We start from the raw sequence: 25,667 nt of genomic DNA, 5'->3' as shown, positions 1-25,667 counted from the left end.
AGGGCATCAGTATGCTTTCAGGAAAACTTGGCTGGGCTTAGAAAGGACCCCCCAAGGTTGTTAGCCCAACAATCCGTGAATCTATAAATCTCTGAGTATAATACATCTTTTGATTTTTACCTGTCCAAAAACTTGTCACAACCAGAATGACCAGAATGTTTTCTCACAGAAAAAAAATGAAGAGATTAAATCATGAAAAATACATGGGTCATCTCAAAGCCTTATCTCTCTTAATATCACACAGGCTACTGAGAGGTAACTCTGCCTTATATATAGAGATTCAACAGACCCTCTTCTGTCAGATGTATTACACATTCACACGGGCAATGATATCTTTGACACCCCTTGAGTGGGTGTTTATCTGTTTTACAAAATAAAAGGAACATGTTGGAGGAACAAGTTTGGATCACAGAGATCATTACTTTTATGGAACCAGCTTCCCCTTCTATTCAAATATAACTTCTTGTATAAATGAATAACTGCAACACCCCCCCCCCCTTGACACATCATATCCTTGTTTTGGCTCATCTCTGGTTTGAATACGTATGCAACATATGAGGGCTAAAAGCTAAATGGGAATCTAAGGCTAGACATCTTATGAACCTCACAGATAAATACCTTGGTAAGAAATTAGAAATCTATAAACTTAGAGCTATCAGACATAATTTAAATAGTAATCTCAATACATTTTCTGTTGTGATGTGATTTAGCTCATTTCTGAACAGAGGAGGTACAAAATACATATAAAAAACAAAGCAATGGTATTAGACCTGAAGTTCAAACAACCTACCCATGACGTGCAATATGCACTCTGAAAGATGCGGATGCTGAGATCAGGCCCTATAGAACTCCACACAAAAGTATGCAACTCTTCTGGAATTTTATCCACAGTCAAACCACTGGGCATATCTCAAGGAGTAAGTGGGTGGCACTGAAGAGTTGTGGAAGTAAGCCCACAGTGGGTGTGGTCTTTAAGTAATTATGCAGTTCTTCAAGATCCCATGTCCCACACTGTCAAAACCTGAAGAGTGACCAAGGAGTATCAGCAATGAATAATATCGCTGATCCATTGACATGCAGAGTTAAGTACCTTAATGAAGGCAGTCTTGTTGATGAGTCTGGATCAAATACTCTGGCGACATTTGGAAAGATGTTTCTAGGTATGCATATATAACATTCAAAATAACATTTCCATTACAAAGTGTACAGTTTTGTTAAGGAAAAACTGTTATATGCTAATTTGCTAAGAGTGAGGACTTCATAAGGACACTAGAAATAATGCCTCATTTAAAGTGGATATAAAATTCCTTTCTTACATGGTCTGTTTGGGAGATAAAAACAATCCAAAGATCTGACAGTAGGTTACTCTAAGATAACTTCCAAATACTATAGTCATACTCAGCAGTTCTAAACTCTGTCCAGCCGAAGTCAGAGCGCTCTTAAAGTTGATTAGTTATGTGCTTATGAAGGTACCCTAGAGGTGGTCCATATCCAGTACTACAATAATTATCTGCAATAAAATGTTACTACTTTGCAATCTGAGATTAAAAAATTCAATGATTTGAGTAGCATTCTATAACAGACAGGCACTTACTGATGTAGAACAACATACCAGAATGTTCAGTTGATATAGAAATCTCTGAATACAAGAATACTGTTTTCTAATGAATGAGTGTTTATTCACAGACCTCACAGTACCCGCTTCACATTAAATGTGTTTTTGGGTAGATGAGCCACTAGCATACAATCCAGCAGTTGTACCTTCTACATAGGTCTGAAAGCTGGTGATGATATGTGCTATGTGCATCCATGGCACAGATCACAGCTCAACTATGGGCCTTTATCTGCCATAAGACACTGTATGCACAATACCCTGTTGAGTACTGATGCAATTCAGAAGCAAATATCTTTGCTACAATATTTTTTCTTATAAGTTCATAGGTAGGTACAAGGCTATTTACCCAAAGGCATTTATAAGCCTAGCTGGAATGTGTTGGCTTTCGCCGCTCCCTTAGATTAGTCCCCTGTGCCTCCATCCAGCAGATCCACCGAAGTGATCCCTGGGGTAAACTTAGTTTCCCATCCACTCTTCAAGGTTTCTCTTGAAGAGTGTTAGTGAGGATCTCTGCTTAATGTAGACTGGACTCTTGTTCCAGAGCATGGGAAGTCTCTGGGGCAGGAATCTATCCCTCCAGCATGTCCTATTTATTGTGGTGAAGTTTAGATCCCTAGAGCATGACGGGATATGGTTTTATTTAGGTGGAGCATGTCCATCAATTCTGTGTTGGACATAACCTTGTATGTCAGGCAGCGATCACCTCTGAGTAGGCGGTATGCAACCAAGTACAGCTGGAGTTTCTTCAGTCGAGCTGCATAGGGCATCTGTTTGAGGCCAGTGATCCTCTTGGTAAGGTACTTCTGTGGTCTTTCCAGCTGTTGCAGGTGTCTTGTAAGGTACATCCCAAATGGGACATTGTACTCTATGATGGGTCTGATGAGTAATGTGTAGAAGGGCACAATGACCTCTTTTGATCTGGATGCAAACCCTTTTGTGATTAGGTGGGCCACATAGAAGGGTTTTCTAACCACTTTGGCAATGTGGTTATCAAAGGAGAGATTACTATCTACTTGGGTCCCCAGATCCCTTATTACATCTTCTGTTTTTAGGGGGCTACCACCTATGTGGTAGTTTGTGGGTACTTTGTTTTTTCCAAAGGGATGACTATGCACTTTTTGCTATTTAGCTTGCAGTGAGACCCTTTTGGAGGATGTCTGTGTCAGCTGGAAAGTCAATTATAGTCCCTAGTTTGAAGTCGTCTGCGAACTTGGTCAGCCATAGTCCTCCTGTGCTTGCCTGTACCTCTGAGAAGTATATGCTGAACAGGAGGGGTCCTAGGACTGAGCCCTGGGGGAATGCCACTTGTATCCGGTTTTGAGTCCGACCTAGCTCCTGCAACTCTTATCATGTGGGTTCTGTCCATGAGCCAGCTGGTAACCCATCTCATGACGTAGGGGTTTATGTTCAGGCTGGTGAGCTTGTCTATAATACCAGAATGGGGAATGGTGTTGAAGGCCTTTGCAAGGTTTAGGTAGGCTGTGTGGACCACCTTTCCCTCGTCTATAGCCTTGGTATCTGTCTCAAAGAAGTCCACCAGGTTTAGGAGACATGGTCTGCCTTTAACAAAGCTGAACTGGGTAGGGTCCAGTGTTTGGAGGTTCCCAATGTCTCTGTTAATGAAATCCATGATGATGCACTCCATAGCCTTGCAGACCAAGCTAGTCAGGCTTATAGGGCCATAGTTCCCAGGGTCTGTTGTGGCTCCACCTTTGTGGAGTGGAATAACCATTGCTGTGCGCCACTCTATGGGCACTGTAGCTTGTGGAGAGGCTGAGTTTGAACAGTGTGTTTAGGTGAGGGGTTAGTTCATCTTTGAGCTCATGTAGGACACAGCCTGGGACACCGTCCAGTCCCATTGATGCTGTGTTTTTAGCTTTGGAGAGGGCTGTTTTAACCTGAGTGTCTGTGATTTCAGGGGCACTACATTCTTCTGGTATGGTTATGTGCCTTTTGGGGGTGAGAGGAGGGTGAAGTTTTTACTGAACCTGTCTGCCAGGATGCTGGCGATATCAGTCGGTTCAGTGTATTTTGTGCCATTCTGCACTAACTTCACGCAGATCTGAGAATTGCCACTTAGATTTTTGACATAGTTAAAGAATGCTTTGTGGTTATCTTTGGAGTCCATGGCAATTTTTCTTTCGAAGCTAGCCTTGGATAATTTTATGAGGGATTGTAGTTTCTTGCTGATACTGATCAGGGATGCCTTCCCTTCTTGGGATTTTACTCTTTCTTCTGGTCTAGTTTCCTCCTCCTATTGTATAGCTTGTTTATGGCAGGGGTCCACTAGGCTGGTTTCCTTTTCTTGGAGGAGCGAGTCTTGGTTTTGCTTGCGATAGCATCTTGAATTGTATATTTTCAATATAAGATTGCCTTTCTGGTTGGGACCCCTTATTGAAAGGGACTGGTTAGTGGACAGATCAAAAAATGAGTTCCACCACCAAGTCTGATGTGATCACACCAACTTTGAATACTATTTTTAAGGAATGTTTCATGTGTGTTGCAGGAGAAATAATTTGAACAATGACAAATCCCTCAAATATAGAAAGCATTTTCATTTCATACCTCTCGGCCAACCACCTGTTTTTACCCTGTCCCTTGTAAAAGTTAAGATTTTCTGGTGTATCACTGAAAATTACAGAAAGCCAGTATTGATGGACATTACAGATTAATACTTATTGGTCAGAAAATGCCTGCTAATGCAAAATCTATTATTCCATTAACTTTTTTTAAGGTGAAATAGAGTAATATTTACAAATTGATCCTGGTCTTTGGCATTTGTACGCACATTATTTTTGGTTCTGCTCAGAATTCTTGAGCAGAGAAGTTAAAAGGCATGTTCCATGGTAAAGTTTGCTGCTTTCATTTACTGACTCAGACATTAGTCACCCAAAACCAACCAGTTTGGGTATTGAGATCAACGGTTTCTTATAGAAGGACTTCTAGACTGGTAGGTAGATGAAACAAGAAGGCACCTACAATTGTTTTCTGCCCTACAGACATTGCTAAAGGATGTCCCATATATCAGATAGTGAGATATACACTCACAGTAGATATAACAGATAGTCAAGTATACCAGTTGCAAATACACATGATAAATTTGGAATTTTCAAATAGCACACACGCATCTGATAAATGTGAATACTTCATTTTTCCATCTAGTTCCCAAAATGCTTTGGCTGTAAATATTTTGATGAAATAAAGCTAACAGTACTATAGCAGAAAAGATTCAAAACTATCCATTAACTAATTCTGTAAGCAGCAGATGCTAGAAAAAACTTCTATATTGCTGGTAAATGTTAAATATTTATTAATTAATTAATTTAATTTTTTATTTATTTAACATTTGTTTACTGGGATAATCCAACTGGGAAAGAAGTCATTTTCAGTGCCGGCCCCGAGAGAAAAGCTCCAGTGACAGTATTACAGTTAATTAAAGTAAAATAATTAGAAAAAAACAGAATACTTGCACATCATAAAATACATTGAAATATATTGATTAAAATGATTATAAAGTAAGACGCATTATAAAAGAACACATCTAAAAACAGAGTTTGATTAAAATGAGTAACAAAGTAAAGCAGGTTGCTGATAAAGTCCAAGTACGTACACAGTCATTAGATCAGATAGTGCAGTAGTTATGTAAATATCCATCAGACAGGGGGATGACCTGATCTCTGAAATGTATAATGCGTAAGTGGAGTAAGTTTTGGTATTGAGAAAAGTGGGGGCTAGAGTAGTATATTGAAGGGGGTGAGCGAGTAGAGAACAGGATAGAAGGAGACGGAACAGTAAAGAAGGAAGGACAGTGCATGAGATGTCTAAAGTAGATAGGTGAGGAAGTTAGGAGGGTGGATTGTTGCTGAAGAGAAGGTGGGTAGGAGATGTAGTACTAAGTGAACCGCATATGGTAGAGATGAAGTGATAGAGCAGTGAGTTAGTGAGATGACAGATGAGTGAAAGGGTTTAGCCAGGAGAGGTACATGGGCAGAGCCAGTTGTTACTGAGGAAGACTCCTAGTAGGTCTTTGAAGCGACCTGGATCAGCAGTAGTTATGATGGGTTGAGGGATAGTATTCCAGGTTTTGAGTATGCAGTTAGAGTATTGAGAGTCGCCGGCTTTACTGTTGGATTTGGATACCTGTCATAAAGATTTAAGTGAAGATTGAAATAGATGAATGTTAGTATAAAGATCAAGAGCAGGGGTTATATCAGGTAGGTGTACCAGTCTGAGAGTAAGTTGAGTGTAAGCTAAGTAATGGGATAGGCAAAAAATGAATGCAGAGAAGACCAGGATGATATCCAAATAAAAATGAATAAAAAACAGATGTCCACAAAGGGTGAGCAGTTTTAATAAAATAATAAAATTGTGAGTACTTACACAGATACACCGGTTTTTCAGGCCATATGTTTAAAACAACAATACATACAAGTATTTAAATACAGCTACAGCTGGTGAACGCTTAGAACAGATCACATGACAGATCAATTAACTCTTATTCAAAGCAGGTTTCAAGTAACATAATTATTAAGACCTGGACTAATACTGGCCCTAAAGTCTAAAATCCAGCATGGTTCTTAAGAATTCTCTTTCATTCCTTAAGTCTCTTTCCCTTATATTTTCATTAACAGTACTTAAAACCAAAAATTTGAACGAATGTACATCATCACTATCTAACACGTGCTGTGCAAGGGCATTAGATTTTTGTGTTAATATCATTGTAATGCTCTGTTATCCTCAAGTATGGCTGGTATTACCAATATACATCCCCTCACATGCTACACACTTTGTGCCACCAAGAATATAGTTTACCTGGCAATCTGCATAAAAGCCAAACTCGATTTCCATCGATCTAGGGTGGTTGATAGAAGTAACGCTCCATATATGCTTCCAGCATGGATAAGGTGCCCTTATGTTCTGAAGTCACACTCATACCAGATGACTGTTGTCTATAACAAAGACACTGCTCAAGTGTTCTAGTATTTCTAAAAACAAATTTAGGTGAAGGTCCCAGTACTTTACTTCTGGGAAAGTCATAAGGATAGGCCAGTTCTTTTTTATAAAATCACACATCACATTAACATCACTAGAAAAGGTAAGCATGATTCTATGTCTAGAGTTATTCTTGACGATGTGCCCAGAGCTAGAGATATCTCCAGAAAGTTCTGAGAAATATGGTTTTGCCACAGCATCCTTATTCCTATATGCTTCATCTAAGGCCTGTTCAATATCACTTGTATTGTAATCTCTATTGGTAAAATCTAATTTCAATGTACTAAGGGCTGTTTCTAACAATGTCTCATCTATATGTAGTCTCATTATTCTAAGTATCTGGCTCTTTAACACAGTCCATGGAATGTGTCTTGAGTGCATGCTCATCTTACGTAAACGATTGTTCTTCTTGCATGGTTTCTTATAGATCCCTATACTCAGTTTCCCAAACATATCCTTGTGAACTATTACATCTAGAAAATTGGGCTCATATTACGTTGTCGAAGTTTTAAAAGTCTGAATGCCATATGGTCAAACCTATACATTTGAACTTTCAAAAGTTCGAAAACATCAAAAAAAAAGAAAAGAAAAAACCTACCTGACAGTTGTAAGCAGGGGGACAAGCCCCCCCTGCTCCCCCCACACCCACCGCTCTTCAAATATACCAACTCCGAGATTGCACTACAGTGCAGTAAAGGGAAATCTTCCCTTTCCGCACTGAACAGAAATCCCCATTGAAACGTTCAAACTTTTCCAAGTTTGAACGTATGGGTTTGACAATATGGCATTCGAACCTGTTACGGTTCGACAACTTAATATGTATCTTAGAAAATCTATCTTGACATTAGAGAATTACATACTAAACTTCAAAAATGTAGTCATCTAAGAGAGCCTCCATAAGGGCACTTCCACACCAAAAGTAATTAACAAAACATTTATTTATTTATTTATTTATTTATTTTTATTTTACATTTGTTGACCGGGCTAGTCTAACTGGACATATATCCGTTTACAGCAGAGGCCCGGGGAGAAAAGCTTCAGTACAGGTAAAAATAACAATGATATTTAACAAAGAAAAAAATTATTATTCATAAAAATATACAAGGTACAAGAGAGAATTACAAAAACGATGTAAATACTTATAAGTCAAGTTACACAAATTAAAAATAAAAAAGAAAATACTGAAGTTTAAAATAATAGAAGGCATACTTTTGAGATGCAACTCTTAGTACTAGGAAGTGTCAGATAGGAGGTCAGTAATGGGACGGGAAGACAAATAAGGTGTATTGAGACTTACTTTCAGTCGGGATTAGTACAAGGACATAGCCATTGAGTTTTAAGATGTTCTTTGATATGTCTTTTGAATAGAGAGGTAGACTCTTGAGTAGCTATTTCATGAGGGAGTATATTCCAGTGTTTACCTATGGAATTTGAAAATAACGCATCCCCAGCTTTATTGTATGATTTAGTTGTAGATACTAGGAATTTATTGGCAGAGCGAAGTGTGGCTAGGTTTTTATAAGGAGAAATCAGTTTAGCCAGGCTAGGAGTATTATCAGGGAAGTGAAGGGTCTTATGAATGACAAGAAATTGTTGGTAGAGTAATTTTTTTTTAGCTCTAGCCAATTTAGTTGTTTGAGGTGTATAAAGCAATACATGTGATTTAAAACACAAATCATTAAAAATCAACTGCTGTTCCCACTGTGCTAAAACGGCATTTGCATACGAATTGGCACATGCCTTGCTCATCGCTACCCCAACCTTCTGTAAAAAATACTGTTCCATAAATAAACACATTATTTTCTAAAATCAGTTTGAGTAGCATGCAAATCAACATAACTTTAGAATTAGAAAAAACGTTTCATAAAGTTAAAGATCTAACATTCTCAGTCCCATCATCATTGGGGATAACAGTGAGAAGAGTTGACATCAAGGGTCAGAAACAACATATCATCATTGAATACAATATCTTTTGACCTTACGTAAAAACCATTCAAGAAATGTTTTGTATCTGTTAGCACAGTGTCAACAGTTTCTAAAATGGGCCTCAGTTGTTTTTCAACATATATAGAGAGTGGCTCCATGAGCCATCCTCTTCCAGAAACTGTAGGTCGAAAGGACGGATGCTTAACACTTTTGTGTATCTTCTGTAAATTATATATTATTGGAATCTTAGGATGCTCTACTGTAAAATAACTAAACAGATCATCAAGTTCATCATCACTAGATCATATAAATAGAAATTCACCCTGTTGATAAGCCCTGTAACTTGAAATCTATGCAGGCAAACATAAACATCAACATCATCCAACATATTAAGCATCTTCTCATGATGCACTAATCTATCCAGTACTACTATCCCACCCCTATGTCGGCCAGACATATCTTAAGGTGTGGGGCTTCAACTAACTCAAAGCTTCCTGCTCCTTATAACGCAAGTTGTAGAAATTCCTTTGATGTTTCTTATTCACGGCTCGTCTTGTATCATCCTCACATAAATTGACAAATGCATCCAATGCAGGTTTCAACTCTGGTGTAAAAACACTTGGTCTCTTAAAACTGTTAAATCCTGCTGTTTTATTTGGATATAGCAAGCTAATCATAATATGCCTGACAAATGGTTTCAGGTCTAAAACGGTTTCAGTCAAATCAGCTGTATTTTCTGGTACAAAAGACACCCCTTAAGTAAATTAATTTGTTCTTTAGTTAAAGAAAAGGATGACAAATTGTACACTATTTCACCTGTTTGTGGCCTTTTCTCCCTCTCCTTATTCTGCTGTGGGAATGATCCTTTCTGTGTTCCTTGTGAATAGGGAGGGGCTCGGCTAAAAAAAGGGTGCCAAATTGCCATAATTCCCTAGAAGTGGATGGCATATCTGTTCCAAGCATTTTTCTACTTAACTGAGAGGTGCAAACAGATTCAAGGTCTATTTTACGTTCTCCTGTAACAGTAAAAGAATGTGTTGAAGCAGATTCAAAAATGAACACATTACTTTGCATTCCTACTGTTTCTTTGTTTTGTAAAATTGTCTCAGAGATTCTAGGTATTGCCCATTACATCTGCATTATAAGGTTGAATTGCAGCTGTTTCATAAATGCGTAAGGCTGTCCTGGACGGCTTTGAGTTAACAGTCACGTTCGCATTATCTGGAGTACACACCACAGTTGATGCAGTCAGTAATGATAGGTTACTTCCTGATTTAGCATTAAAGACAACACTGCTGGCAGAATCAATTATTTTTATTGGATTAGCGATATCAGAGCCTCCACTCATTAGTTTTGTTTTGGATGTAATAATCCTATTTTTTGTAAAACAGAACCTTCGCGCCAAAAAAGCACACAACCCTGTTGGAAGTCACAACAATCTTGTAACTTCTTTTTTTCACTTCTTAGCCTCTGTTCAAAGTGCATTACAGCATCAAACATTTCATCTAAAAGTCTATTAAACACTCCAGCTGTGAAGTTCTTATTAATACAAGCATATTTAGCATTACTCTATCTAGATAATGTTATTTCTTCTGGATGGAAATATTCAATGAGCAAACACATGTAATCAAAGCTGAGGTGTAAATAAAGCATTTGCAAATGTTTGAATAGTTCTGGAAGGCTGTCACCATACAAGGCCATCTTCAGGATCCGTAGATGCCTTGGGACAACCTTAAAATGCAGTGCCTCTTGAAAGTAAAGACGCTGCCATTGCAAACGTTTGAATTTGTTTAATTTATCTTCAAGCTCTTTTAATAAAGAGGAAAAGGTTTACATTGTTTCAGAGTCCACATCCAAATCTTGTTGTGAATCAAACCCCAAAAGGGGCATCTAATAGCAGATTACTATGTAAATTCAAAAAGGATAGCAACTTATCTTCTCCATTATTCAAATCCAGGCAGTGAACAGGATAGGCAGTTTCTGGGTTGTAGGCAAGTTCTACATCAGCCTCCTCAGCCACAATCCCTCAAGCAAACAAAATATGGCTAGGCAAAAAAAACAAATGCAGAGAAGACGAGGACAATATCCAAATAAAAATGAATAAACAAAAAGCAGGTGTCCACAAAGAAACCTTTATGAAAAGAGATGTTTACATCACTGAGTTAATTGATCTGTTGTCATGTGATCTGTTCTCATCTTTCATTGGATGTAGCTGCATTTAAATACTTGTGCATATTGCTTTAAACATATGGTCTGAAGAAGTGGTGTAGCAGTGAAAGCACGCACCAATTTTACAATGTCATTATTTTATTAAAGCTGCTCAGCCTTTGTGGATTTCTATTCTTGTTTAAGTAGTGGGATAATTCTAACCAGTCTAGCTTGAAGCCTACACAGAGTACTAAAAAAACACCATTAGCCACAGCACACAGTAGAAGCCAAGTCTAAACTAAGGCAAGTAAGCAAAGGATATTCCATACACTGGCAGCAACTGTCAGGTCTTCCGTTATCGCCCAAATCTTATTCTATGGAGTTTCCTTTACCCAGTCATATTTATCATTACCTGACTTGAATGCGAGATTGCAGATCATGTTGGTACTGTTTTCACATTTGTAAGGTGCTTTTCTTTCCCCATGGTTGTGTAACCATGGCATTACCATATTTTATAAAAGTGGATGTGGATGTGAAGGGATGCAATGTAGCTTGTCCCTCTGAGAAGAAAAAAAGATGCTAACCTTTTTTTTTGGTCTGCACTTTGGTAAGGATTTTGCACAGTAGTGTTTGCATTCATTTGGTTTAAAGTCAACTTCTTGCGGGTCCCTCAAAACACTAGTGACGGGAAGAATTGGAGAAAGAAATGACCATAAAACTGCCAAAAGCCACTTCAATTTATTCTGATCTCACTCTCAAAATTCAGAGCACTGGATGAGAAATACCAGTACCCACATCCAGGAAATCCAGTGACAGCCAAGTTCTCTAAGCTACTGAAGACCATATACTGCACCAGCATGGCAATAAAAGCTGCACCTGGGGATTAGAGACTAGGGTAATAACTGTGTAAAGGGTTCCAATATATCATCTGCCAGGTGGTCTGTAATGTGCAGAGTATAATATACAGTGTATCTGTAGGTCAACCTCAGAGTTCCTTTGATGCCCTCATATGGCACATGTGCAAACTATGCTGGCAGTTTGTGCGGAGTGATTTTTTCCTAGGGACGACATATTGGTAAAGCTGGCTAGGCCCTGGAGCCATGCCTAATGATACCAATTTGGAATCCCCAGTCCGTGCCAGAGAATGGGTATAATAATGCCCAGTTACAGACCTGCGTCTTAGTTGAACATTAATTTGGCTTGGTTTCTCTTGTGTTTTCTCCAAGTACACGTAGATTGTTTGCAAGGTATTCCTATAGTCTATGGATGTCCTTTTGACTTTATCCTCTGCAAGAAAAAAATGAAAAACGTGTTTTTAAGGAGATAATTTTGTTGGGTTGCCTTTCAGGAAATAGAGGCTCCAGGGATTGTGATTTGTCAACTCAAAGTGGAATTGTTTTAAAGCCATGTATCTGATAAAATTAGCAAACTATTTACAGTTCTGCAGTTCAATATTAATTCTTAAAACAGGCACACCAAGTAAAGAAAACACTTCATGAGTAGGATAAAAATATATGAATATAAGGAAACAGCTTAATAACAGGATACCTACTGTGTCCATCAAGTGTAATTCATCAGGAGGACAGTGACCATACACATCAGCAGAAAATATTCACTGTGATTGTACCAAGATCTCTGACTTCTATATGAATAATGTCAAATTTTACCATGCATTTTGGTTGGTATATTAAACAGCTATAAATCACAATATCACTATTCTTACTAAGGACCCTGTTTTCATTTCTCTTAATGAGTGCCAGTATCAAGCGCCACCTCATAATGACTAATTTCTTCTCAATTTATTTGGTATCATTAGAAAATGTAATACTGGTTTTGTAGTTATACGTGTTAAAAATCTTTGTGTTTAGATAGTTATTTCTATTGCTGTGCTACAAATGTTTCTTGAAAAAATCCTATGCATTCTGACATACTGATCCAATTTTTTTTCCTGTTTAATTTCAAAGATTAATTTTTTTGTCTGCATTAAGTTCAATGAAAATAATATAAATATTTTTTCTGACACTATGGATAGTTTGTCACTTGCTAATCGAGAATTGGATGACTGTATATGAACTTTACACTTTATACCTTACAATTTTCATGTAAAGTTGTAATACCAGGCTCCATCTGCTAACCTGAAAATTGTTGTAGCTTACGTATGATTTCCTGCTGCCTGAGATCTGTTGCAAGTCTTAAGTTATATCACTAAAAACAAAATTCTCATAACTGCAAAATACGACTAGTGCTTTTTCTCTATTGAAGAAAAAATCCTTATACTTCTGATTGATTTACTGTTACATGCTATAGACTTGAGATGTTCATTGCAAAAGTCAAATTAGCTTCTAATACAGCTAAACTTCCATGTGCTACTAGCTGAATTTTCTAATCTACCAAAACCTCTCTCTACTACAAATTAAATTTCTTCTAGATCCAAGGATGTCATTTGCATAAATTAATGCATCTTACTATCTTATAATGATTTGGATTAAAACCAAAGGAGTGGTTCTGTGAAGTTTTTCAGTAGTTCTGTGATGGTAGAAAATTATTGCTAAATCTTTCTCAATTATTTGCCAAACCTAAAATACTTCAGAATGATGTTGATTCTTTAGGTAGTGCATTCCTTATAGCTTCAGCTTTCAAAGGGTCTACTAGAGATGTTTTTGAAACACTTTTTCTCTCAAATGTATCATATTCACTCTCAGTTTTCTAAGTAATGCAATAAAATAACTGAAAGTTCTTTGTATGTTGTCCACTTATGATTTTTAGATTGTCTCAGAAAAGCTGAATTGCAGAGCTTTTTCAAATAAAACATTTGTTTTTCTTCAGACGTATGTATTTAGATAAGAGAAATACATTTACTGTTTACTTGGAACTTCACCAGATCCCAGATGTAGGTTGCTGAACAAAGCACCATTCATATCAAAAATGACATCATGCACCCTTGGTGCCAGATGACTGTTTGCCATCTTAATATACATTTATGACCTTCCTTGTTTTCTTTGGGATTAGCACAGTGGCTATTGGAAATACTTGATGTGTTGGTTGATAATTTTCCATTATTTCAGTATTTTTTATTTTAATAGTTCTTTCTGGGCCTTATTTTGTGTCTATTTCATATGATCACAGGATCATATGACTAAAACTAAGATCATCAAAACTCAGAATGTCGATCTGGCTTCTCTGTTGACCAGTATTCTTTGGGGTCAGATGTTTGTACTTTTTGCAAAGTGGAGTGATCTCAGACCTGCCATATATAATAGGCAGGGGGTGTGGGGCATGCAGGAGGGCTGTTTTTCATGCTCTTGACTTACAGGGGATAAGCTGGTTCAACGTTCTGAGACTCTATCTTCATTTTTGATCGTATGGTCTTTAAATCATATGAAACGGATCCCTTAATTCTAACATGTAATGGTACTCTTTAGTGGTGTTGTCATACAAGCTTTGGTGGACTATTTACATGCTGTTCAGCTTAAGATTTTTCAACTTTCCTGTGCAAAAATATTTCTTTACACAATTTCATATGTTAAAATTTCCTTATTTATTTGTATTACATGTTTTATTATACAACACTATCCTGTGCATTTTTTTGTATTATATGTAATATCTTTTTGTGTTTTCTTTAATAAGTTATTTGTTATGTAATAAGCCCAAGCAATAATGTTATATATGGTTCCATGCCATTTGGATGAAAGTACAAAATTTCAAATCCACAATTTTGAAAATGGAATGTGCCCTTTTCCCATGTTGTCCAGTCCTGAAGTTGGTGTTTAAAATTAGCAAGGTTGTGTGAGGGGACGTAGCCCCCTCACATGGGCTTAGGTTTCATCATTTTGTGCTTTCAACCAAATGTCATGGAAGTATGTGTGTGTGTGTTATATATAACAGACACAGACAGACACACAAACACACCGACAGACAGACACACAAACACACCGACAGACAGACACACAAACACACCGACAGACGGACACACAAACACACCGACAGACGGACACACAAACACACCGACAGACGGACACACACACACACCGACAGATGGACACACACACACACCGACAGATGGACACACACACACACCGACAGATGGACACACACACCGACAGATGGACACACACACAGACAGATGGATGGACGCACAGACAGGCACACACATACATACATGTATACTCTCTCACATATATGCGCATGCACACACTTGGAAAGAACTCTAGCAGAGACGTCCTATAGAAAACAGCAATTTTGTGTCTTTCCAAATATGTACAGTCAGGATTACTTGAAATAGAGTAATCCAATGCTAGTTTAACCTTGAAGGGCACTTCACCCCTTACTAGGGGATGTTCGCCTTGCACTTTAATTCAAGGCTGATTAAAAAAGCCACCCATATCAAATTCTAATGGAGAAAAGCCTGATACAACTGAATGAAAACACTGCATTAAGCCTATCTGAGATTCCTTACCCCGCAATAAGAAACTGCTTAAGAAAATATAGTTCAGTGTAATGAATGGATCTGTATCTCCACAAATAGTAGTGGGTTAGTCACATGCTCATTCTTCCAAAAAACACTTCCACTGCATTCAGCAAAAGTGCCAAGATTCACTCAGGCCTCCATTTGAGGAGTTCTCTCTTCCAGTACACTGTAGCACCAAAAATTTGATAAAAATGTTCTCCAGCAATTGCAAAGACCATTTGTCCTGGCAGCAGGTTTAGATGCTTATGCAGAAGATTGACAAGCCCATTTATCAGTGAGAACATTTAGCTCTTTCTATGCAAGCTATTCAAGATGGTGCTGATCTGATTAGCATCTACCATGTTCTTAAAATAACTGGTGCAAATGCTTAGCATTGCCAAACGCACCTCTGCATTCTCGGATATATTTTTGTGATAAACATTTTAATATCAAAGTTTGCTATGATCATTTGACAGTTACATGCTTCTCCACAAACACTGGAAATGAGTAGTCAAAATGTAACACAAATGCTGGGAAGGAAATGCTCATATTCTTATAAATATGTTTGTGTATTTTTCTGCTATAATGTGCAAGCTGAGTGTTGATAATCAATTTACTCTAAGTACCATGTTATTTTTATTTTGAATGAGGAAGCTAAAAATGCCAAATAATCAAGACACATGATAGCCAAGAAATCACTAGTAAAAGGTTTTGAGCTTACTTAGACAATAATTATTCAGAGATGTGGCTACCTATCAGTGCTTTAAAAGGCATGAGTCATACATGTATACTGATATAATATTTCACTATTTGTTAATTTCTTTGGTATTTAATAACTGGATAAACATAACATATTTGAATGCCAGTTTAAAAGAGCATATTGCCAGCTTTAGTCTGGTTAATTGCCATGCTCCGCATAAAACAATATACTAGTAGAATCTGTCAGAATTGTATCTAGATCTCTGCCAAGCCGGTTATTCATAACTTACTACTGTACCCATAAGTGCATAGGTTCATGGGAGCGGGGAGACATATGTAGTCGACACAGCTGTGCACATTATAAAAATGCAGTAGCCTCGCTGTGCATTTGTCACAGAACAATATGCTGCAAAATCCTATACAACTCAAGAATGCACCATTATTGCCTCAAAGTACAAACTAGCAACTGGATAATTCACAACTTGGGGAAGTCAGGTCAGCCATGTACTCTCTTGTTGTGAGCGAGTCACTTGTAAGTTCATATCTTTGATGTGGTAATAACCACAGATTTGTCTTGGGGGGGGGGGGGTTGTAGCACTCCATAGCAGATTACTTTTCATAACTGTGTAATCCTTTTCTTTTAGACAGTTTTCTGTCCTTTTTTGTAACACCAATATAAAAATTATTTTGGCTAGTGTACATGGGTTGATGATATATGTGGTGTCCTGAGTTAAGCAGATCTAGTTCTAGTATGATGCTGTAAAGTAAAATGCATATGTGAACCCATTCTTTTGGTATTGGCAGCTGATGTGTAAGAGTACTAAAGCGGTGTTGTGATGGATAGTATGCATGTTGGTGAACCAGTGCTGCATCTGGGTAGGTGGTATACCTAGATATGTCCTAGTATAGCTCTGGAATATGCTGTGCACATAAATATTATCCTAGCATAGCAAATCTACTGTGAGGGTCAGATATTCAGGGTACATAGGTAGGATTGCAGTGTAATATTGAGAAGGACAACTGTAATGGGGTTGATCTTAGTATAATACTGGGCTGCATAATATATCAGAATGTGATCTATTCTGGTGGTGGTTGGATGAGGACTATCAGTGGATATGACATCAGTTTGAGCAGGGTTTGGCAGTAGACAGAGACATGAACCATCAGAATACAACCTAATATGCTCCTGACTTGTGTAACACATATGGACACGAACAATGTATTATCAGAATGGCAAACACATATATAATAAGATGCGATCCTAGTCTGGTGTGAAAATATGCACTGTTGTAGACATGATTCACGTAATACCGGAGTGTGTAGTAAAAGACGGATTCATCGTTATCTGATACTGAAATATGCAATGCTTATGGCTGTGATGATTACATTGAGCTGAAATGTTCATCTCATATAAGACTGCATCGTCTCATTTCGAAATGGGCAGTTACGTTACAATTGCAACTTCTTAGTGTTCCTTTTAACATGAAGTGCTGTTGTGGCCTGACAGCTAATTATGTAAAGGAATATGTGCAAATACCCTGGATGGGGTGGGAATGCTTTGAATTCCACAGAGAAACATTTTCTTTACTTTTTATTTAAAACATGTTGAGTATATTGCTTTCACTTTTTGAGGAGTCATGTCATGTTTTATTTTGGAAGAATTGGTGCAGCAAAGTCATATTGAAAGACATGACTTTTGTTGTTCTGTGATGTAGTACAGGGATGCATATAAGACATGCATTATAAATGCATGTCTTGTTATTGCAGCAGGACTCTGTGTTCCAGTACGATGATACACAGCACATGTACATGTACAGTAATTTGTGATCTTAATGGTGGATGGCATGAGTAGTACCTGTGCATGTGGTGATAGTGTGTTTTAATTGTAAAATACTTACAGATGTGATCTAATTCTGTGGTAAACTGACATATGACTGCTAGAATACTAAAAAGGGCAGGAATCTGAATGTACCTCTTTTGTGATACTGGAAAGGCAGTGCAAATGAACGTGATATTTGTAGCTACGCCATGTTTAGAGCCTATTGAAGTGCTATGATGTGGACTGGCCATTAATATTATGCAAGTATGACACCAGCATAAGCAGGTCACATGGGTGTTATTCTAGTGTGATGATAGGATGGAGAGTGCAAACACATGATCTTTTTCATGATGTGATGTGCAGGACACATTGATGGGATGATTGATGCAATTAATGTAGTGCTGAGATGAAGAATTTAGAAATATGATCCAGTGCATGGGGCTATGTCATCCCAATAATGTAAGTTTGGAATGACATAGTGTAGAACATAGAAATGTTATTGGATGAGCACTACAAATGGGACTGATCCCAGTGTACATTACCTTGTGCTAATGCTGTGATTGTAGTATCAGAATGGGATCTGAGTATAGTGCTGGGAAGAGTAACATTTACTGTCATATTATCATATGCTCCTGAGATGTGCAATTCACACTGTATTTCCAGGATGTGCCATGTGTGCGATTGTAAAAACAGTGCTATACATGGATAGGTGTCCTATATGTATGAAGCCTTTGCATGTCTGTCTGTGTGTTTAGTTATTTATTAATTTGTCTTTGTTGACTGGGAAATGTCTGAATGGGCAAAACCCATTTAGAGTGGAGGCCAGTGAGAGAAGCTTTACGTTCAAGTTACACATAATGTACATTTATAATTAGAGTAAACACATCTCTACATGAGCTTATTTACATGATTTTTAAATATTTCTTATATGAACATAACATTTTAACACAAAGGAGAGATTAACATGAACTGGACAATTATTGAATAGGGAAATAACATACAGTAAGAATGAATGTACTTATAGCATAATGGCTACAGGGAAAATATCAGACTGGCATGTTCTTGAGTTTAATAATAATCTATAGACAGACAAGTAGAATGTAGCTTAAAGATGATAAGAGATACAAAAGGAGAAGTTAAGGAAATGAGCAGGCGAATGACTGGACGGAGGAAGAATTGCAGTCAGGGGTGGGGTGTAAGAGAATAAGGACAAGTGAGACTTTAGGAAATACGGTGTGATGGGGAGTGATAAGGGTACAAAAAGAATGGAAGGCAAACTGGCTGTAAGAGCTGGAGAAAAGTCATCTGAGTTAACCTAGGTAGGTGGGTAGGAAGGACAGTGCCATCTTTGGCATAGGTGCTATTTAAGCAAAGCTTTGAAACTATTTATTTAAGTTTTCTATCTGTTTTAACTGTGGGGATTTCATTCCAGAGTTTTGACATATAATGAGAGTAGACAGAGCCTCCAGCAGTGTTGACTGTCTTAATGATACGTAGTAATTTATTGATGGAGCAAAGTTCTGTAGCTTGATAATAGTACAGTAAAGGATTTTGTAATGCTGGGCATTTGTCTGGAGAGTACAATAACTTGTGGGCAAGAAAATAGTTGCATATCAACTGGTTGGGAAGTTCAAGACAGTTTAATTATTTTAATGTAAGGCAGTGGTGTGTTTTTATAGTATTGGCTGCAAATGTAGCTATTTTGTAGCAGCAGGAAGCTATTTTAGTTTTATATGTAGTGTTGATAAGAATAGTGGAAGCATATAATTGATAAGGAAGGAGGTATGTTAGTGCTAAGGTAATCATTGCTTATCTGTCAATTAGTGTTATACCCTACAGAGGAAGCCATGGTTTTTGAGTTTTCTTGATGGAATGAAATATGTGATGCTTACTTTGTACAATACAAAATTTGCAATGTTGGAATACATGTAGTATATTGTCAAAGCACAAGTTGTGTGTTGTATTCAGTATCCTATCAAAATCTTGAAGGAAAAGTTAACTTATAATAAGTCAGTGCACTATCAAAATCTTAGTAGAAAAGTTTAATTTAGTATGCAAGAGATGAACCACTTGGCTTAATGCATCCCTGAATCATGTGTTGAGTCCATTCCTATACATTTCAGTGAGCGGTCTGTGTCCTGTCTGGGATGCACATCATCTTGTTGGCTGTTTTAGCATATTGGCATCACTAAGGGGCCTGCCAGGGCAGGAATGGATTCAACTTCAAAATGCACCATTTCCCTTGTGAGTAGAAATTGTGTGCAAAACTATTCTTTAGTGCATGTCTCAGCAGTGACTAGAGGGAGCATTTTATTACTGTTGCTAGCATAGCATAACATGGATGCCATTTACAGATTAAGACAGAAAAAGAGGGAAAGACATGTGGATGTGTTGTGGGATGATACTATAGAAGCAAAGCAAGGACAATGAATGTGTTAAAAAAAAAATCTGAGTACTACATGATAACTAATTGGGGCAAGAATTAGAGTATGTCAGAAGCATGCAGAGGAAGTGAGCTTTCTTCATATGCCCAGTGCTAAGAATAAATTGAGTAGGAAAAACATTTTATTTCAAACTCCACTCTGAAATGTTAGGAGAAAAATTATATATACTATACAAGTTAAATAACTGAAATAGCGCACTTAGTTTTTGGGGATTCATCTGGATTTCACAGATGGCAATTTAAGCAAGTGGAATAACTCTGAATCCATATTGTTGAAAACAATTTTAAGCAACAGACATTTTTTTACAAGAGAGCAATCTTCTTTAGCGTATATCACCTTTATGAAGCAGATCCCCAACTTACATATACTAACTCTATGGCAGCATGTTTTTTGGGGAAAAACAGCCTCAATGATCGCTAAAATTATTGCTGAATGTGCTTTTTAGCAATAGGTATTCAAACTAACTGCACTTGCAGAAACAGCAGTTGTAAATGCTTGATGGGATTCTGTTTATGCATCTTAAAACTCTGACAAACAGATGTAAGTACTGTTAAATCTTCTGTAGAACGCACATAAAATATATGGGTATCAATCAATAATTAGAAAACAAAAATGAATAATATATGTAATGTGAGGTCCATGACAAATGAATGAGGTTAATAGTTTCTGAAAATACATGTGATGCATACCTAAAAAATATTTTCCAGTTGAAAATATATATCAATCTTACTTGAGCTGTATGTCTGAAATATACAAACTGTATAGCCTTTCTTGACATTTTGCAATATAGTGCTATTAAAAGTTTGCATAATTTTGGATGGAAATTATGACAGATGTTTAACTTTGAAATGCATTGGGTTAGAGGGTGCATGAGGAGACATGAGATGATTGATGGGCCAGAAAGCAGAATTCCAGTGATGGAATTACAGTATATAGGAAACTGAAGAGGTATGTCCTGTATAGTGCAGTGCACATTATTTTTATTTTAATAAACTGAACTTTTATGTTGGAACAAAATGGTATTCTACAGTTTTATTGTTTTGATTTAATTACTGAAGCTGTATTGCCTGAAGGAAAATCCTATGAACACGATCATCTGTGTCTTTTTAGATCAAGGCCTATCCTTGACAAAAACATATCTTATCCTAATAGAGAGAATTTAAAATACCTAGTTAAATTCTTCTGCATATAATTCTAAAGCATCCTACCTAAGGCAGACAACAAGTATTGTTTAAACTGTGAGCATTGCTGGACTGTTGAAATTTGAAATATGTATTTGTTTAACAATTACTTTCTAGTTACTAATGAAGTCTTGTACATAAAGTCTAAAATATCTTATCTAATGCTCGTAACATGTTTTTTGTATAAACTGTGAAGATTCCTGAACTGTTTAAAATTTGTAGTATTTAACTGTATAACAACTAGTACCTGTACCTTAGTAGTCTAGTAATCCCTTGGAGCTTATCTCCCTGTGACTCTACTGAAAATGGACATAAATCCCGTTAGATTATCCCGGTCAACAAATGTAAAATCAAATAAATAAATAACATAAATCAGTGTTGGTTTTTTCTTTTAACACGCCAGCTGCATTTTCTGATACTGTTTTCTTTCTTTCATCTTTGCATGTTTCAAAAACATATAACAGATCCATGACGAAAATTCCACACACGGTAAGATTCAATCTCCTTATTAGCCATCCTAGCAATAATGATTGTCTTACTAAATAAAATAATGACGACATTTTTTTTTTTAGAAATTAAAATGTGATTGGTAAAAAAAAATCTGTCTTCCTAAATAATACTACTACAGTGAAAAAGAGGAGAGAGAGATGTTTTATGTTCCGAATTATATTGCAAAGTATGAAACCTAACTATCCCTGAGATAGTAAAATGTAACGAGGGACACTGACAAGAAACTGAATATTAACTCACGTCTGTATACTTATGCACATGGACACAGTACCCATCTGGGACAATGACCATTGCATGCTAGTTCATTATGGTTTTAATAAATGTTAAAAACCTGTTTATATAAATGTATATACATCACACATAACAGTGATCGAGTCAAGATTGTTGCTACTAAATTAACAAGGATGTAAATGTATTATAAGAAGACACCAGCTTTGCCAAGTAAGTCATTATGAAAGAAAGATTTGTAGACGAGTCTCGCATGTACATAAGCATACTGAAAACACTGAGGGAGGAGTATTCCGAAACCTGTAGTGCTTATGACAAATAGAAACCTCTGTAGCTATATGTTTTAGATGCTATCACAGAAAGTGGCTAGAGCTGCATCTAGTATGCATGTTTTTGCAGCAAGATATATTTGTGATACATAACTAGTACATAACTCGCTACAAATTCTTCAGGGTTCTAAAAAAAACTCTCAGAAAAGTTCATGCCTAACACCTAGCATAATGCAAATTCTTTGCAGCAACTCCCGTTGTTTAAACAGTCATCTGAAGAAGTAATTAAAAAAACTTTTGTTAGCTACATAGGCAATATAAGAGCAGAAAATACTTCAGACTGCAACTGCTGCACATCAGGAATGAATAAAATCTGTTCTGAAGAAACAACAATCTTAAAGTGAAGAAACATCCCTTTTGGACATGGATCAGAGACTTCAGGAAATAGAAACAGAAACTGACTATGTTCATAAGACAGCAACGGCAGGGACATTGCAGAGGACTGTGCACTAGCAGAATGTGTACGGATGTGCTCCATTTTATCTTAAGATGTGCCTAGGCATTATGAGGCATGAGGGATGAAAGCTGATGATCACTTGGTTACAAAGGGCATTAAATCAGCACCATATATTGTTATAATGCCTGGAAAGTAATCTTTCTCTATATCCAAGACCTATTATCGCTAATAAATGCTCTAATCATTGACCTTTCTGTCAAAACAAGTAAATTACTCACAGTTTAGATGACAAAATGATTTATCTATTGTCTTGCAAAATAATAATAGTGCTAGTAATAATAATCCTTAGTTACAATCCTAAAAACAAAAACATAAAAAGGCAGCATCTATAACCGGTTAGGCTCAAGAATCCATTACCTGATAGATGGACCTACATTTATTAATTACAGAGAAGTAATGACTGGATTAAATACTTATTTAAATTTCTGTCTTTCTAAAATTTATTAAGTTAAGCCAAGTGACCTAGCCACAGTATCCTCTTAAGTGTCTTCCTATGACTCACATGGCCTACAGAAAGAATTTGAGCACAGTCTAATCCCATGCTATAGGATCCTAGGATCATAGGATCATGGGATCATGGGACATTACTAGGCTATCAACTGGGAGGACATTTTAAACCGAGCTGTTTCAACCCAATGTAATACCGTACAGGTACTAGTCCATACCCACGATTGCATTTAGTGATGACTGCCCATATCCAAGAGTTTTGTGGGTGCTATCCCTGGTAAGAATTTAGGGTGCTCCATCCACTCATCCAGATTCCTCCTGAACAGTGTCATAGAATAAAACACTCATGGCTTTAACCTCATGTGCTAAGCTGCAAGTTGAGCATAATGTGTATTGTTGCATTTGTCATATGACAGCCTGATTTTGTTTGTGATATCTAAAAGTACATTTCAATGAAACCATCATTGAAAAGCTGAACAGAATGCCTTATTTTATTATTATCCACTTTCTAGTATATTGAGACTTCAAAGATTACAGTTGCTATTTATAATCAGTCTGAAGAACGCTGGTAATATGCAGTACCTGCTCACACCTTTGTTTTTCTAATCAGAGTGACAGCAGTCTATAGTTCAATATATATTGTCATCTCTAGCTAATTTATTAGTAAGCTAGTTTTGGCATATTGTATATTTGTTATATTTAATCATTCAATTTTGATGTCTACTTTATGTCATTTAGTGTCACTAGAGACTTGGATCTTACCCCCCCCCCCCCCCCACAAAGCAGGTTGTGAAGTACAGACCAAGGTCTGAATGGGATGCCTTTTCTTCTAAGACTGCATACTCGCTCATAACACACTGCATGTAAGAAAGGAAAGTTAGAAGATCACAGTGTCACTTAATGAAATGTCTTTAAGATGAAGTAGGCAGGGCTGGTGGATGGAGATGCCATTTAAAACCCACACAGACACAATGAGTAAATGTACACTGCTTGTATCATGTACCACAGTGGGAGTCAAACATCAGACCCAAATGCTGTGAGATAACACTGGGCCAACAATATTGGGAATTCTCATCTAGAACCTTTTTTAATTACATAGTTGTGTACCTTGTATCTATTTCTTGACTAGATAAGCCCACTAGACTCAGTCTCTCCTCCCTTTCAGGGGTTATCCAGTAGTACTGTCTGGCTAAAGGATTTGCTCAGAGTCAATATTAAATGAAGGTGGATGGCAACAAACTCTGTACCCGTGGGCAGCGAAGCAGCTCACTTATAGCTCAGAATTTGTCTTCCCTTCTAACTGCCAGATATTTCATTTACATTAAACATCTATAAGGTTAGTGTTATAATCTGACCTGTTTTGCTGCATCTGGCATTTAATGTGCCTTCTGTGGCTGCCCTGTGCCTTTATTGAAAGAGATGATGATATCAGCTGATAAATGATCAAAAGTGATGATGAGCCCTAGGTACCATAAACAAGAACATCCCTTTTGAATGCCCATCAGTAAGCATCGTACTGGTAATACTGATCGCTTTACTGACCATCTTAAATAGTTTACTTCAGTTGCTTAGAGTTCAGAGATGATATCACCTATGCAGTTTCCTTTAACTATGAATCATAGATGAAAGCAAACATATAAAATAACCTTGATTGCTGGCATATTATAATAATATTTTCTCTCTTAATGTAATAAAATCCTTCTGTTTTATTGTATTGCATGGTCTGTAGTGATGGAATTACTCACTGTGTCTGTATCCAGAAAGAGTGCAGTTATTTGGTTGCAAATATGGAAGGACAGTACTGTTAAGGAATAAATGGCCATTAGGAGTAAATGTTTTCAGTGGTAGGTATTATGTGAAATGGGAAATGACCATGTGATGGCTCTGACAGAAGCACATTTACCACATTCCACTGGAGGATAGTGGTGGAAAGATGCACTTGATAGCTGTAGTATCAAGTGTAAGGTTATTGTCACCTAGACATATTCAGGCAAGAATTTAACATTTTAAACACGTCATTGAGGTTTATGCACCAGTCAGACTTGTATACAATGATTTTTTGTTAACATACAATATACCTTTTTAAGGTAATTAATTAATTAATTATTTTATTACTCAGGTATATAACCGATGTGAAAGCTGTTACAGTTTGCTCTGAGGAAGCTTTGCAATAGCAGAGTGAAAGCGTGCTTAACTTTTATTTTGTGTCCTGTTTGTACTTGTGATCAGTTTTTTGGAGCTTGTCTATATTTGGATTAAACATTTTTTTCACACATTTGGATTCTGCTGTTCGCCTGGAGTTTCGTTTTCTTGTTTTAAATCTTGTCTATAACATGTTTAAACTGTTAACCTTTAGTCTGATGACTTAGTCATCTGTAGGTGTAGTCCTTAAGTATCCAATACTTTACCTGGAACGTCTTGTGAT

General features: G+C 37.0%; 1 protein-coding gene across 2 annotated transcripts in view; it reads left to right on the top strand.

Moving 5' to 3' along the window:
- LTB (lymphotoxin beta) overlaps window positions 1-25,667 on the top strand; it is a 95,707-nt gene that overhangs the window by 5,132 nt on the left and 64,908 nt on the right. For both annotated transcript variants that reach the window (XM_044083252.1, XM_044083251.1), the window contains exon 2: window positions 21,736-21,760. In XM_044083252.1, coding sequence (XP_043939187.1) covers window positions 21,736-21,760 — 25 coding nt within the window. The remainder of the gene's footprint in view (window positions 1-21,735; window positions 21,761-25,667) is intronic.

The sequence above is a fragment of the Protopterus annectens genome, chromosome 9.part0, assembly GCF_019279795.1.
Source record: "Protopterus annectens isolate FY-2018-M chromosome 9.part0, PAN1.0, whole genome shotgun sequence".
Classification (NCBI taxonomy): Eukaryota; Metazoa; Chordata; order Ceratodontiformes; family Protopteridae; genus Protopterus; species Protopterus annectens.
This window is presented reverse-complemented; position numbering and strand designations above follow the sequence as displayed.